The sequence below is a fragment of the Mus musculus genome, chromosome 18 (assembly GCF_000001635.26).
Source record: "Mus musculus strain C57BL/6J chromosome 18, GRCm38.p6 C57BL/6J".
NCBI lineage: Eukaryota > Metazoa > Chordata > Mammalia > Rodentia > Muridae > Mus > Mus musculus.
The window spans coordinates 32,002,569-32,019,363 of record NC_000084.6 but is presented as its reverse complement, the minus strand read 5'-3'; the positions used below and the strand labels follow the sequence as shown (position 1 = coordinate 32,019,363).

Sequence of the window (16,795 nt, the reverse complement as noted above, 5' to 3'; positions counted from 1 at the left end):
TTAATGTCACTAACTAAGACAGTAGCCAAATCACATGGCTGTCCCCATCTTGATGAGGCCACCAGTCAGTATGGTGACAAAGTGACATGTTTGCTTTTTGTTTATGGTGAACTCGGCTCAATGATAAAATGACCACATACCCCTATCAGAGCACAAGACTCTTAGGACCCACCATACATATCACAGATTGAATGTAGACCATTACCCCTTTAAAAAAGAAAAACTCACCAATTAAATCAGCATGGACAGAGAAGGAGACAGCCCATGTGCCCTCGGTGTAGGACCTCACTGCTTTGTAGCTGCAAACTCCGAGTGGTGCCGTCTAGATCACATTTTGACCTTCCCTGAGATCCCAGGGACAAGCTGTTGTTGGGAAAGGGAGCTCATAGAAGAAGCAGAAGAAATGAAGAGATTTGCCCCAAATCTCACACATGACACAGTTGCTGTAGGTGCAGAAACTTGGAAGAGAAATGGTTTTGTGTGTGTGTGTGTGTGTGTGTGTGTGTGTGTGTGTGTGTGTGTGTGTGTGTGTGTTTCTGTCCCACTTGAGTGTGGTGTGGTGTGAATCAGGTGGATCTGTGAATACTGAATGGGGTAGGGAGCTCTGAGTTGGCCACAGAGGTTGGGAGTTGGTTACCTTCTGTCTTGGGGACGGAGGGGTCTATGCTTCCTTTGATTTCTCTACCTAATTATGTCCCATTCTGGCTTTGTGGGAGTTAAACTATGGACATCTCAGCCTCATGCAGTAGAGGTTTCTCAAACCCTGATAGCCAATCAGAATCTCACCTCCACTAAGGGGGGGTTTGTTTGTTTGTTTGTTTGTTTGTTTTATATTCCTGTCTTGAGTGCTTTGTCTGTCTCTGACAAAATTGTCCTATGGTAAGTCCGTTTTTTTGTTTGTTTGTTTGTTTTTTGTTTTGTTTTTTTATTTTTGTTTTTTCGAGACAGGGTTTCTCTGTATAGCCCTGGCTGTCCTGGAACTCACTTTGTAGACCAGGCTGGCCTCAAACTCAAAGTCCGCCTGCCTCTGCCTCCCGAGTACTGGGATTAGGACACACCTCCCGGTGGCTGCTACCTTTTATCCCTAACCTGGATGGTGACTGCAGTTTACCCCGTTGGTGGGGACTAACTTCACAGTCTCAGTCGGCTGGCTAATTGGTGCAAAGGGGAAGGGAAAGGCCAGGAGCCCTTGTCTGGCTGACAGAAAAACAACAAAACAACACAACCACAGACGTTTTCATCCAGGCTGATTCCATTCCCTAGCTATTGTACATAGAGCAATGAGGAACATGCATATGCAAGCATCTCCGTAGCAGGACACAGTGTCCTTTGGGTGTGTCTAGTGCACGTGAAGGGACAAAGTGAAGAAACTGCTGACATGGTATGGTTAAGACTTTTATTGTAGATGTGAGAGAGAGAACAACTGGAGGTATCTGGAGGAGTCCAGAGTAGAGAGAGAAAGAAGTAAACTGAGCATTGCCAGAGCTATCATTATTATCCTATCTGTGAGACAGCAGAGGATAATAGTGAGAGAGAGAGGGAGAGACAGAGAGAGAGACAGAGACACACAGAGAGACAGAGACAGAGAGAATGAGAATGCAGAGAATTCAGGAACAAGCCTAAGATGCTAGGGTGGACTCTGAAGTGTGCAATAGATACTTGTGACGGTGAGGGAGCCTGGTGGCCTTTGTGCTTTGATACGCCACGATAGGTATATGCCAATGGAGCCATGTGCCCTTTGTGCCAGAAATAAGGAAAATGACTCTTTTTGACAGATAGGAACTGGTTTCACAAGTTCCTGACATGTGCTGGCTTTAATCTAACCCAGAAATACTCCTATAGTCCACCAGGTCATTTCTGGGTCTTTGGACTGCCTTTTGGAGTTTGTAGAATTGGGGCCTCCTTTGGACCTGACACCCAGGAGTAGTGTAACTGCGATCCATTTGCTGCTGTCTGCTCACCTACAGACTCCTGAGCAAGCTGCCTGTGGTGCTACTCATTTATTCCTTAGGGAGGGTTGGCCGAGGGCCCAACCAATCATTCCTCTCCTTACAGACCACATACTCTGCTTCTTTGTTCTTTCAGTTCCCATTGGCTGATACCTTGGGCATGCCCTGTTTCTCGTTCATCTCTGGTTAACGTAGGTTTCTCTGCAAGATGGTTATTATCCGTCCTGGACCTTTATTCTTCGTGCTTTGGATTGAACATGCAGTTTCTGCTGCCTGGTGCAGTCACTCACACGGACTCTCAGCCATGTAGTGTTATTCCCGTTGTTTTTGTTGGGCTCTGGGTGAAAGCCAAGAAAACTCACCTCAGAAGCAGAAGCTTAAAATGAACGAACACTTTAATTTCTGTGCGCACAGGAAGGCAGTCAGTTTGGGATTTGAACTGTGACCTGGAGGGGAAATTGTACAATATTTTTAAAGGATTAGAACACAGAGCAAGGGGGAACATGGTAGGCTGTTGCATTGATCAATCATATTTTGACACAAGGGGTTAAGAAAGGAAGTTATCATTGGTGAACTGGTCTTACCCAGGTCATGTGGTTTTTGTGATACTTGAGTCAGCTTTTGCAGCTCGATCCCGTCCTGGACTCTGACCTGGAATTTGGGGTGATAAAGGGACAAGGGAGTGGGAAAGCTGCACTTAGTTAATTCATTCAAGACAGGCAGCACATTCATGACTTGTGTGCCTTGGTTTAGATAACAGGATAACAGCATCTTCCCTCTTTACATCCTTTCCCGGCTAACAGACAAACATGAACCATCTGAAGAAGCAGGGTAGGAGTTGGGTTCTGGAACCTGGGAACATGACCTCAGTTTTGATCCATTCAGCAGGATGAAACTTGTCCCTGAAATGGCCGAACTCAGGAAACTACCCCTTAACATCTTATGCTCGGGTAGTAACAGTTTCATTTTATTTGTTAAAGTTGAATAGGGAAGGTCTTGAAAGATGGACAGCTCAATTGATAAAGTGCTTGCCTTGCAAGAAATGGATACTAGGGCTCTCTGACCAGCTACCCTAGCATACCTGGTGAGCTGCAGTCAAATAAGAATATCTCTCTCTCTCTCTCTCTCTCTCTCTCTCTCTCTCTCTCTCTCTCTCTCTCTCACACACACACACACACACACACACACACACACACACACACACACACACACACACACATACCCTTGTCCTGAGCACAGAGAGACATGCATATACAGCACCTTCCTATGTTGGCCCTTTTGCTATCACTTCTGTTGCACTGAGTTTTCTTAAATCATAAGGAGGTTTATGTGGTGATCAATGGTGGTGATGGGATCCAGGTGATATGGTAGGCTAGCCAAAAACCACATTATCCCAGCCAATAGGATGTCCCCTATACACCCTCCTGTTTATACTTCCCTAGCACCAAGATTACAAGCATATACCATCCATGCCCAGCATTTTTTTTTAAAGTGGGTGCCAGGGGTTGAAGTCATCTCCCCCAGCACTCCGTTTTCAAGTGTGAGAAGCAGTCAGTTCGTAACCTCTCCCTTCACTGCCTTCCATGATGGGGACAACATCTGGATGTTAGTTATTTCCTTTGGTTCCCCCGTCCCTTAGTAAGAGTCGCTATGGGGAAGTTCGAGCCCTGGCCCTGCTAAGCTCATTTGTCTAGACAGAATAATCACAGGGAAGTTTGATTGGCAGTGATGGGTCATGGGAGGACAGATGAAGGAGAGGACAAAGACCTGAGAGCTTGAGGATGCAGATGACAGCCCCAAGACAGGTAAGTCTCTAGTGGGAAAGGGAAAGAGGAAGACACAGACCTTTGTCTCTTCCCTGCTCTCTAGGGTGACCATGTGTGGCTGGACCCTCCCTCCAGCAGCAAGACTGGTGTGGCCATTGGGGGCATTGTCAAAGAAACAAAACTGGGAAAGACCTTGATTGAGGATGACGAGGGCAAGGTTGGTATTGGGGTTCCTCTCCAAATCCCTCCCTATGGGGCTCAGGCACTTGCTCACCAATTCCATCGAGGAAATCCATTTATCCCTGGGCAGGACAGAGCACAACGGAGTCCTGCCTTGATGAAAGGATTCGTTTGTCTTGATGTTTTGAGAATAACAGTTGAGGACTGTTGAGGGAGGAGGAGGAAGTGAGGTAATGGGATGGGGCAGGGAGGGTAGAAGACCAAAAGCTGACCTGCAAAGGGATGGAGGCAGAAGGACAGCTTGATGAGAAAGGTGTGTGGAGGTCCAAAGAAAGAACAAAAAGTGTCCAGGTTAAAAGTGGACAGCTCAGAGCAGTTAGGTTAGAAGCTAATCCATCTAAGTATAAGACAGGGACAGCCAAGGACAGTGGGGGGGGGGGAGCATCCAGCTGGTCACTAACTCCTCTTCAGGCCAACCTCCCTGTCCCCCAGGGGCCCTAGGGAGAGTCACATGTGGATAATGATGTAAAAAGTGAAGGTTCTGTTTGTGACTTAGACCACCAAAGATTTGAAGTCAATCAAATAATAACAATAGCCAAGTGCTGGTGGTGCAAGCCTTTAATTCCAGTACTTGGAAGACAGAAGCAGGTGGATCTCTATGAGTCTGAAGCCAGCCTGGTCTACAGTGTGAGTTCCAGAGGTACTCTGTCTCAAAAAAAACCCCAATAACAACAGCAGCAGCAGCAGCAGCAGCAGCAGCAGCAGCAGCAGCAGCAGCAGCATTCCTTCTACTTGAATAGTGCTGTGGAATTTTAAAATTGCTATTACTTACACCATTCTGCTCCAAGGACTGTCAAGGTCTCTGTCTGCAAACTCCCCGCTGCTACTTCTCACATGTTCATCTGAAGCTTAGCCCAGCCCCAGATCCACACGGACCCCAGTCCCTTAGACAGATGGCGACCAAAGCCATAGGTGGATCTAACTTTGTCACAGGTATCCTGTGACGCAGACCAAGAGCAAGCCTGGCCAGTGGCGCATCTTAGACCTGAGAATGTGGAACAGGAGGGTGGAGAGGGCAGGCCTATGTGGAGAGTTGGTGACTGTCATTCCAGGAACACTGGGTCCATGCAGAAGACCTCAGCACCCTCAGGCCTATGCACCCCAACTCAGCCCAAGGAGTGGATGACATGATCCGCCTAGGGGACCTGAATGAGGCTGGTGTGGTGCACAACCTCCTGATCCGGTACCAGCAGCACAAGATCTATGTGAGTTTACTGGTGCTATGTCCTCAGGAAGCTGAGAGATCTGGGGCTTGGCACTACTCCCCTTATCGTCACTCAGTGAGGTGGTTCAGTTGCTCGGGCTTTCTCATCCTCTAACACCAAAGAAACAGAAGCAAGCCTGGAGATGTAGCCCAGTTGGTGCTTGCCTAGAGTGCAGGATGCCCTGGGTTTGATTCCCAACCATATAAACTGGGCACAGTCATGGTCACCTTTAATCTCAGCACTAGGGACATAGTGTCAGGAGCATTAGAAATTTAAGGTCATTCCCAGCTACATGAGTTCGAGACTAGCCTGGGCTACATGAGACTGGTTTTTTGTTTGTTTAATATTTTTTTTGTATGTTTGTTTTTAAAGCAAAGCTGGGATATCATATTCTAGGAGCTGGGCAGCTAGTGCAGAGAGCTAGCACAGTGCCAGGCACACAGTAGATAGTCAATAAGTGCTGGCCCTGCTGTAAGCACCCACTGAGTCTGCTCATCCCTCTTTGTGCTGGGCAACCCATTTATTTATCCAACCCATTTTTACTGAGGCCTTTCTAAAACTAGGTAGGGTAGTACACATTTACTATTACTGGGAACAAGCCCCCGGAAACTCGTGGTTCTAGAGGATGCTCCATCTTCTCAGAGGAAGGAGCTGGGCAGCCGAGAACAGCTCTAGAGATGTTGCAGCCAAGGCTGAGGTCCAGCCCAGCAGCTCTGTCCCAGGACTGGCGGGTGCTAATTACCTGCTCTCATTCCCAGACCTACACAGGCTCCATCCTGGTGGCTGTGAACCCATTCCAGATGCTGCCCCTGTACACCCTGGAGCAGGTACAAATCTACTACAGCCGCCACATGGGCGAGCTGCCTCCCCACATCTTCGCCATTGCCAACAGCTGCTACTTCAACATGAAGAAGAACAAGAGGGACCAGTGCTGTATCATCAGGTGAGGCTCAGACCTCATTTCTGGGGCAGATGGTCAGCTACTGCCTTTAAGCCCCAAAGGATCCCAGAAAGAAAGAATCACTCCTCTCCTTAAGGTTCTCACAGGCTCTCTTCCTAACCAGAGGTCTTAGCAAACGTTTGCTCAGAACTGCTCCTACTGCCCTGCTCCCAATGACATGTCCCTCACACCTCAAGAGCATGTCCTCCACACCCCAAGGACATGTTTCCCACACCCTGACGACATGTTTCTTGAAGACACATCCTCCATATCCTGAGGTCTGTAAGGGCTAGGAGGGACAAGTGCCCTCTAACCCCAAGCATGGCTCTGCTTCCCTGCCTGCCTGATCCTGGCCACCTTGTACACAGACCTTCTTCCTGCTGAGGAAAAAAAAAAAAAGGAGGAGCAAGGACTTGGTTCCTGAGTCCCTAATTTGGAGTTGTAATCGTCATTCACTTATGCATGAGTTCATTCACTCATTCATTCATTCATTCAAGATCTTTCTATACCCATGCTAGAGATGTAGCTGGGTTGCTAGTGTGCTTGCCTAGCAATGGGTTCTATCCGCAGCACCACATGAACCAGGTGCAGTTGTGCACACCCGTAATCCTAGCACTCAGAAGGTGGGGACAGGAAGAGCAGAAATTCAAGTTCATCCTTGGATAGATAGCAAGATTTAGGCTGACCTGTGGTACATGAAATACTGTCTCAAAAATAAAAATAAGTAATAAACAAAAAGATCTTATCGTCCCTCCTTATCCTAACACAGGAAACAGCAACAGGTGAAAGAGACTCCAACTTCTGCCCCCAGGCTCATGTCACAGAACAGTAGACTGGCAGGCAGGTGCTAAGAACATAAGGGATGTAGAACAGGGAAGAGAAATAACAAGCAAGGGATGCTGCCTCTCCAAACAGGGGCACCTGAATGGCATCCTAGCATAAGTGACATTTCATGCCTTTAGTCAGCCTCGGAACTGGGCTCTTACCTTAGTGTTACGGAACCTCCAATTGAAGAGGTCGTGGTTCGAACCCAGTGATGTTACAGGTGCGGATCTAAGCCCCATGTTCACCTGATGAAGTTTCTAGGCTGTTGGGTCCCAGGTCAGAACTAGAAATAGAGATTGTTTTTTAAAGAAAGGAAATGCACTTCCAAGAGTGGGAGTTGGCACGAAAGCTGGGGACAAACATGTGCTCTAAGAATGCTGGGTCACAAACCACAGAACCGCAGTCAAGCAAGTACTTCAGCCCTGGGCATGAGCTCACTGCACTGAGGCGCGTGCCTCTAGGACCAGCTACTGGGGGGGGGGGGGTGTGAGGTAGAAGGCTCTCTTGAGGTCATGAGCTCGAGATTAGCTTAAGCAATATAGTGACCCTCTGTCCTCCTCTTCCTCCCCCTCCTCTCCTCCTCCTCCTCCCCCTCCTTTCTCCTTCCTCCTCCTCCTTTCTCCTCCTTCTGTCTCCCTTTTCCTCCTCCTTTCTTCCTGCTCCCCCTTTCTTTTTCTTTTTCTTCTTCTTCTTCTTCTTCTTCTTCTTCTTCTTCTTCTTCTTCTTCTTCTTCTTCTTCTTCTTCTTCTTCTTTTTTTCTTCTTCTTCTTCTTCTTCTTCTTCTTCTTCTTCTTCTTCTTCTTCTTCTTCTTCTTCTTCTTTTTCTTCTTCTTCTTCTTCTTCTTCTTCTTCTTCTTCTTCTTCTTCTTCTTCTTCTTCTTCTTCTTCTTTCTTCTTTCTTCTTCTTCTCCTCCTCCTCCTCCTCCTCCTCCTCTTCCTTCTCCTTCTCTTTCCTCCCCTCCTCCTTGGTTTTCAAGATATGGTTTCTTTATGTAGCCTTGACTGTCCTGAAACTTGCCCTGTAGACCAGGTTGGCCCCAAACTCAGAGGTCTGCCTTCCTCAACCTCCTGAATTAAAGGTGTGGGCCAACATTGTTCAGCCAGTCTTGTGTGCGTGCGTGCGTGCGTGCGTGCGTGCGTGCGTGCGTGTGTGTGTGTGTGTGTGTGTGTGTGCAATTTTGGTGATGTTTATTTTGGTTTCATTTCGGGACTAGGTCTTATTATGTTTTTGAGAGCTATGTCTCTCACAGCTCTGGCTGGTTTGGAACTTGCTATGTAGAACAGGCTGGACTTGAACTCTTGGAGATCACCCTGTCTGCCTCCCGAGAGCAAGAATTAAAGGTGCTTTAAGAATTAGGTGCAGCATGCCCAGCTCAACTTGACCTTGGAGTGAACATTGAAGCCACTTAGCAGCTGGCTCTCCAGGACAGTAAGCAAGTAGCCAACAGAGCAGTAAACAAGGAAAGGACTGGCAGGTTCTTCACAGTGGGAATGACACAGAGGCAGGGTATGCGGCAGCCGCTCACACTGCAGCTCAGTCGGGAAGCTGAGAGATGAAGGCTCGTGCTAAGCTTGACTGTACCTTTTTATTCTGTCCAGGACCCCAGCCTGTGGAAATGTGCCGACCATATTTAGGGTGTGCCTTCCCAGTTCAAGTAACCCAATCTAGATAATCTCACAGACACATCCAGAGGCTTACCTCTTTGGTGACTCCAGAGCCTGCCGAGCTGACAATCAATAGTAAACATTCCAGCTTCTACACAGATTCTGATTGGGTGAAGCTAAGGGAACCTGGGATGCTAGAGTTCTGTCCAGATACAGATAACACTGGCCCAGGAGCCACACTTTCATCAGAAAGACACTGAGTCACCTTTCCTGTTCTGACAGGTAGCCCAGGGATAACCCAGATCATACTGTGCCAAGAGTCTTTCAGCCTAGCAGGAAAGAAAAGACAATGCAATAATTTCTACCAGGGATGCTCAACATTTTGACATTGTCTTCTCCAAATGTATTGAGCTACATTATAGTTATTCTGGAACACATCCAGACATGCCTGATCATAGATAGATAGTCCGAGATGCTCAGGGGACTTCAGAGCAAAGGCATTGTGGAATTTCTTCTTGGGAAAGTGTATTCATGTTAGCATGGCCCAGGGGACACAGTGGGTGGGAGCTGGGAGCACGGAGGTCATTTATAGAGAGTGGAGAAGCTCTAGATAGTGGTAAGTCTCTGTCTGAGGCCTCATTTCCCTGAACTCTCCTGCAGTGGCGAGTCTGGGGCCGGGAAGACCGAGACCACCAAGCTTATCCTTCAGTTCCTCGCCACGGTCAGTGGCCAGCATTCGTGGATCGAGCAACAGGTCCTGGAGGCCAACCCCATCCTGGAAGGTAAGCTGTGATCCTGAGGACTTGGATATGAGTGGTCCTCCCCACACATGGTGGCCATGGGTAGCCACGTGTAGCCGTGGCACAAGTCATAACCTTCACACAAGGCTGGGCTGAACAGGAGCGTGTGATCCCCAGGTGGCATGAAGGGAGAGGCTGTAGAGGGAGCTTAATTGGGAAAATGCTTATCATATAACCATGTGGACCTAAATTCAGTCCCCAGCACCCATGTAAAAACCAGGCATGGTGGCTGTTGTAATTCTAGCACAGGAGAAGCAGGGGCGGGTAGATCTCTGGGGCTCGATGGCCGGCTGGCCCAGCCTAACTGGCGAGCCTCAGAACCCAGTGAGATACCCTGTTTCAAAAACACAAGGTGGATGAAGAATGACAGCTGAGGTTGATTTCAGGCCTTCATGTGGGCGCGGGCACAGGCGTGGGCGCAGGCGCGCACACACACACAAATACACACACCGAATGGGAAAACCCTACAGTATTCCTTTAAAGATAGGGTTCCAAGTGGGGCAGTAATAGCACCCTTTTAATCCCAGCACTCACGGAGCAGAGGTGGGCAGGTCTCTATGAGTTCAAGGCCAGCCTGGTCTACAGAGTTCCATGACAACCAGGGCTACATGGAGAAACCTTGTCTCAGAAAACCAAAATCCAAACCAAACCAAAACTAAACAAAAAGCAAACCCAGACGAACAAAAAATAGGGTTCCAAGATCAAACCAGTTTGAGAAATGCCTGTGTGTTTCTGAGAAGTTGTTTCTGGGCCACATGTGGATAAGGCTGCAATAGGAGCCCTCGAGGAGACAAAGAAGAAGCAGGAGCAGACAGAGCAAGCATTCAGACTCAGATGCTGACTCGATAGTTTGAGAAGGGAAGAGAGGACCCAGAATTGGCCAAGGGGGTTGGGGGGGGTGTCAAGCTGGATGCCTTGCACCGATCAGTACCTTGCTGTTCCTGCCTTACTGATTACAGCGAGAGACTCTGTAGTGAGCTCACCTAATGACAGGCTGTGGGTCAGACTTCCCCTCAGAAGAGTTGAGTTAGGTCCCCCACCCTGAGCTTTAGACCCTGGTCGAGGTGGTCCAGGTACCTGTTACCTTGGCCCCAGGTCCAGTAGCTGCTGAACAGATAATCTTTTTTTCTTCCCTCATCTCTGTGTTGTTATTTTACTTATCTTATGGGTGCGTGATCATGTGTGTGCAGATGTATGTACACATGCACATGTATGTATAAGCCTGTGAAGGTCAGAAGTTAACCTTGGGTGCATTCCACCTTTGGTTTGAGACACTGACTTGGAACTTCACCAAGTGGGCTTGGTGTTGTGAGCCAACAAACGTGTGCTGGAAACCAAGCTCTGGTCCTGAAGCAGCCGGTGCTCCTAACTGCTGAGCCATCCCTCCAGCCTCCACCTTGATTTCTCATAGGGGTCTCTCACTGAATCTGAAGCTCACTGACTGGCTAGCCTGGCTGGCCAACAAGCCCCAGGGATCTTCCTGTTTCTGCCTACCCATCATAGGCACACATGCATGAGAGTCCTCCCAGTGTTCCTGCTTTATTGTCACTGTGACTGCTAAAAGCTTGATTGAGTGATGCCATTTTCATTTGGTCAGCTTTCACACTTCTGTGGGCTGCTGAGAAGCCTGCAGTAACAGCTTTACAAAAGATACGTTGGGTCCATTGCTACAACCACAGGTCTCCTTTTGCATCCATCTGCTCTTTCTGGGGTGGAGTCAGCCCTTGTCAATCATGCTTCCCATCCCACCTCTACCTCATCACATGAGGCATCTTCTTTTTCTTTTCCTCCCCCACCCCCGGCATTTCTTCAAGAATACTGTATTTACAACATTTCCACCCTCCTCCTCTCCCTCTTCCAATTTCTTCTGTGTCCCCTCAACTCTGCCTTAAATTCATGGTCTCCTCTCTCTCTCTCTCTCTCTCTCTCTCTCTCTCTCTCTCTCTGTGTGTGTGTGTGTGTGTGTGTGTGTATACAACATGGTCTATTTAGGCTATTTGGGATGACCACTTGAGAAGCACATGGCTCTGTTGGCCCTCAGAAGCCTCCCTGCCTCCTTTGAGGTGATCTCAAATTCTGAGCCTAGCACCAGTTGTAAGTCCCCTAGCCTACCACCATTTTGGCTAGCCTTCTCGCCTCTTCTCCTGGGTCTACACTTGGCCAGATTCCTACTCTACAGGGGCCCTGTCTTCTGACTTCTAGCTTTCCTGTACACTGCTGTCTCTTCCCTACCATGGCTACCAGGACAACCTTCCTCACCTGCAACTGCATGCTCTCCACTGTCAGGTTTTAAGACCTGGGGCTTTTAAAGCTACATTTACCTGAAACAGCCCATTTCTCACACTGCTGAAAATGAAATACCAACTCTCCTATCAAAAGCCTGGCTGTGAGTGTCTAACTTTCTAACCAACTCCCCAGTTGCCCGGATTCCACTGTCAACTCCCCAGGGGAGTTTGCCAACTCAGGACCATAGACCCCAGGGCGGCTACTGGTATCATGGCGCACCTCAACTAGAGATGCTCCTCTTCCTCACTTATTCCACATCCTCAGTCCTCCCCCACGTACAGGCTACTCCTCAGCTATGTGGGAAGCAACCTCCCCCTTCCTCTGAGACCTCTAAGAAGGGACCTCGCTCTGCCACACAGACCTGAACTCTCCTCAGCTTCAGACATGCTGTCTATCTACAGGCTGTCTGTCTGTCTGTCCAAAGCACTAACAACTCTTCCAATGAACTACTTTCCCGAAAGAATGGCCACCTCACTGTTGATTCGTGAACCCCAGACTCCAGACCTTTCATCCACCTCCTCTGAGAACCTAGCAAGATGACCGCTAAGTAAATGGAAACTTTCTCCCTTCTGCTCCTGTTGTGAAATCTCCCTTTTACCCTCAGCCTTTGGCAATGCCAAGACCATCCGCAATGACAACTCCAGCCGCTTCGGGAAGTACATTGACATCCACTTCAATTCTAGTGGGGTGATTGAGGGCGCAAGCATTGAACACTTCCTCCTGGAGAAGTCCAGAGTCTGCCGGCAGGTGAGACTACCCCCATCCCCGTCGCCCTGGGACTTCCTCACTGTCATCCTCCTGCCTCTGTCCCCAAACTCCATGTACTTCTCAGTATTGCTGCTAAGGGAGCAATTGAATTTTCTCAGCTTTGAATTTCTTGTCCATACAACTTGTATAAAAGCACGTGTGGTGTATACATGCATACATGTTTGTGTGTGTGCAGATACACGTGTGTGCACATTTGTGTGACAGCTGGTGGCCAGTGTTAGGTGTGTTCCTTGATCATTCTCCACCTTATTTTTGGATACAGGGTCACCCACTGTATCTTGAGGTCACTGATTCAGCAAAACTTGCTGGCTAGTAACCCCCAGGGATCCAATTTCTGTCTCTCCAGCACTAGGGTTACAGGTGTATACCATCAAATCCAGCTCTTTACATGAATAGTGGGGATTTGAACTCATATCTTTGTGCTTGCATGGCAAGTACTTTATCACCTGAGCCATCTCCCTAGCCCCAACATGTCTGTCTGTCTGTCTGTCTGTCTGTCTGTCTGTCTCTCTCTCTCTCTCTCTCCTTGCTATATAGCTGCAGGTAACTTTGAACTTCCAATTCTCTGTTCACCCACATATTTTTCTTCATTCTTTGGTGCCTACCATGCCTCACCTCCTCTGGAATCAACTTTGAGGCCTGGCTAGAACAAATCTGAGTTAAGGTGCTTTGGGGGCTGTGGCAGAGGGACCTGGAGAACAGTATGAAGGGCCATGGCTCAGGACTGGGGAGGCAGAGGCAGGGGGATCCATGGGGTTTGCTGGCCAGTCAGCCTGCCCTACTTTTCTGATTCTAGGTCAATGAGAGACCCTGTCTCAAAAAGCAAGGTAAATTCCCAAGAACCACATCCAAGATTGTCCTATGCACTCTGCATTCTTGCTTGTACATGCATACTTTCACACACAAGAACACACTCATAAAGCAAACTGTAACTATAGATACATTATATAAGTGAATTTAAGGTCTGGAAGAAACACAAACCTTGAAGGGCTTCTGTGGAGTGGGAAACAGAGATTTTGAGGAGGTGGAGAGACAGGGTGGAAAGAAAGCTTACCTTAGGACAACACAAGTTGACAACAGTCTACATTTCCACAGTGAGGATGTGGCTATAAATAGTATTTACAAACCCCGAGTCTTCACAAGCCTATGGCCATTGGCTCTCTAGATGGCCACTGAGTGACTATAAATTCTGTGAGACAATGAGTTGCAGAGCTCTGTATGGCTTCCTGGGCTAGGAAGTGAGGTCAGGATGAACCTAGCCTCTTAGTTCATGGTACCCAGAATCCTCTGCTTCTTAGAACATAGGCCACCTAAGGATACAGGCTGGCCCTTGGATAAATGCCACAGCCACACAGGGCTGGGAGTTCTTCAGGCTGAAAGTGGAGAAGTTCTGAGGGCCTTGCTCACATGTCTCTTTGGATGCTTTTTCTCCCAGGCTCCAGAGGAACGCAACTACCACATCTTCTACTGCATGCTGATGGGGATGAGCCCGGAAGAGAAGCAAATGCTGAGTCTGGGCATGCCCTCTGAGTACCATTACCTGACCATGGTGAGCTCCTCTATTTCTCTTCCCAACCTGCTCCTCAGGAAAAAAAGGAGGAAAAAGAGGGCTGGCACATGCTCAGACCTCAGTCTTGGCTGCTGGGATACTTCTCTAGTTGGGTCCTGAGTGAGTACTAGGTCCCCTTTCCTTCCTGTTTGGAAATAATTTTATGACCATCTTTATGGTCTTCTTTCTATTTCCCTTCTGCTCCTTGTACTCCTGGACCCCTAAGCTAAGGCTCTGGTCCTTTTCCACGTACAGCATCTTCTAAATCCCTTCAGACCTACAAGTCTCCCAGTGCAACAGGTGCCATGTGGTAATCCACAGACTCTTGAATCCATCCTTGTAGGTTAACCCAGACTCCAAGCTCTCAGAACATGAGTTTTGCCCTCCCTCATTCCTCCTTTCCAGGACAGTGAGATTCAAGAAGATATGGGCATGCATTAATTAATAAGGGGTGACATATTCTACCCATGGATCAATTTCCTACATTACTTATGGTCACTACCCCAGTCTTCACCAGTCCTTTCCTAGAATGTGGCAGTAGTTTTCTTTTGGGTTGTCCCTGTGTTCAGCTTTGACCTCTGGTCTATCAATCATCTCACAGAGAAAACCCTCTGACAGCAATTAGTCACTCTAAGTTCAAGACCTTTGACATAGCTTCATACTTCTCAAAGATCTCACCTTCCTTGCAGCAGCCCTTGGATCCCACCTTCCAACTCTGTCTCTCCACACTTTGCCCTGTGAAGGTCCAGCTTAGACAGTTTCTTTGGGGACCTCTCCCTATCTCCCAGTAGGGCTAGCTTTGGTCTGATTGGTCTCAGCACTGGTAATAGTTAAGGGTCATTGGCCTCTTACCTGCCCCTCTTAGATATACAGTAGCTGTGAAGAATTGCAAGCCATTAGTTCATAACTTGTAGCAAGGAGCACAGGTCTTGCTATGTAGTCAGCCTTGAGAAGTGCTTCTTACAGGAATGAGCTCACAGTACTCTCTAGAGACAAGCCAGGCAGGCTCAAGATGGATGGAGACAAACAGAGGCCCAGAGAAGGGACTCACTCATGGTCACCCAGTGCTGCTGGCAAAGCCCAGGTATACTTTAGCTATGGTGCCACCAGAGCTGTCAGGGTCAGAGCCTGGGCCTAAGCAGCTCTGACAAGCTGGTCTCAAGTGACCATCTTCAATGAGCTAATTAAACAGACAAGAGACCATGGGCCAAGCCGAGAAAGGGAATGTAGTCAGCGGTCAGCGGGAGTTTATTTTATTGGGAAGAGGCACAAAAAGTCAAGCATCCCCCAGGCCAGTCTATACTTGGGGTCCTGACAGGAAATATAGGTTCCAATGGAAGGCAAGAGCTATGCATAACTAAGCAGCCTTGTCTTGGTTTCAGTCCTCCTGAGAGGTAGTGTGACGCAATGTTAGAACTGTGGGAAATCTCTGATGGGAGACAGTCTCTCCCTCTGGCTGCCACTAGGTCTTCTTCTCCTAGGAGGAAATTCCTGGGGACATTCTAGGTTCTTGAGGTCCATTGTTTCAATAGTCTGAAATCAAATGGCAGGCACAAGTGTCTTCCTTGAACATCTCCATGTCGGTTTGCCTCTGGAAATCCCTTAATTTGTTTGCTCAGCTTGGATACATGGATGTTGCCCTCCTGAGTCCACCCAGAGCTTAGATGGTGACTTTTCCAGGAACTTTAACTAAGGTCTTGAGCCATCTTGGCCTTGCTGTCTCCTGGATGGGGCACGGTGAGATCTGGGGTGGCTCTCTCTCAGCTGAAGTGTCCTGTTCCTGCAGGGGAGCTGCACATCCTCCGAGGGGCTCAGCGATGCCAAGGACTACGCACACGTCCGCTCGGCCATGAAGATCCTCCAGTTCTCAGACTCAGAGAACTGGGACATCAGCAAGCTGCTGGCAGCCATCCTCCACCTGGGGAATGTGGGGTTCATGGGTAACGTTTGTCTTAATAACACCCCTGGAAAGGAAGAGTGGAGGGATGGGGACAGCAGGAGAAAGAAGTCTCTGGATTCTTGTGCCAAAAGGATCATGTGATCCAACCCAGTTTTGGGAAAATACATCCTAAAAATGTGGCTATGATTTTGCAGTCCCCAGAGGTTTGAGGGTGAGACATGAAAGCACAGGGCCTCTGCAGGAAAAGAGCGAGGCAATGGGCTGAGGAGACAGCTATCAGTAAGGTGCTTGCCATGCAAGCATAAGGAGCTGAGCTTGAATCCCCAGGATCCACACAAAAACCAGGGGTGCCTGCCACCCCAGTGGTAGGTAGGCAGAGCCAGCAAGGTCCTGGACCTCACTGACAGGCCAGCGTATCTGAAACAGTGAGAGTCTGTCTTAGAAATATAAAATGAAGAATGGTTAAGGAAGACCTCCAACATTAACCTCCAGCCTCCACAATTATGATTCAATATTGTAGGAAAACTACAGTTACAAAATAGCAATGAAGTAATTTTATTCTTGGGGGTCAGCACAACATGAGGAACTGTATTAAGGGGTTGTAGCATTAGGAAGGTTGAAAACCACTGTTAGAAAATAATCAGGTGAGTCACTCCATGGTTATCTGGGACTCCAGAGGGTTACCCACTCATGGTCAGGGTGAACCAAAGTGTACAAACCCACTCATGAACCTCTCAAACCAGTTTGTAAGAAATCAAAGTGCCATGAAGATGAAAGGGTCCTGGTGAGCGGTGTCCTGAGACACTGGACCATCACTGATAGTCCTCTCTGGAGGAAAATATGGATAGATTGGTAATCATTTTTTGTAATGGTTTTAAAAACATGAATCCAGCGCATAGCCCGAAGCAAACAGGAACAATGATAAACAGGTGAGCGTGGCATGGTTGAGGGAAGATGTGCCA

General features: G+C 48.2%; 1 protein-coding gene across 1 annotated transcript in view; it reads left to right on the top strand.

The window, feature by feature from the left end:
• Myo7b (myosin VIIB) overlaps positions 1 to 16,795 on the top strand; it is a 77,698-nt gene that overhangs the window by 17,568 nt on the left and 43,335 nt on the right. Inside the window, exons 3-9 of the mRNA NM_032394.3 lie at positions 3,819 to 3,932; positions 5,008 to 5,160; positions 5,919 to 6,103; positions 9,191 to 9,312; positions 12,221 to 12,363; positions 13,820 to 13,933; positions 15,720 to 15,873. Coding sequence (NP_115770.2) covers positions 3,819 to 3,932; positions 5,008 to 5,160; positions 5,919 to 6,103; positions 9,191 to 9,312; positions 12,221 to 12,363; positions 13,820 to 13,933; positions 15,720 to 15,873 — 985 coding nt within the window. The remainder of the gene's footprint in view (positions 1 to 3,818; positions 3,933 to 5,007; positions 5,161 to 5,918; positions 6,104 to 9,190; positions 9,313 to 12,220; positions 12,364 to 13,819; positions 13,934 to 15,719; positions 15,874 to 16,795) is intronic.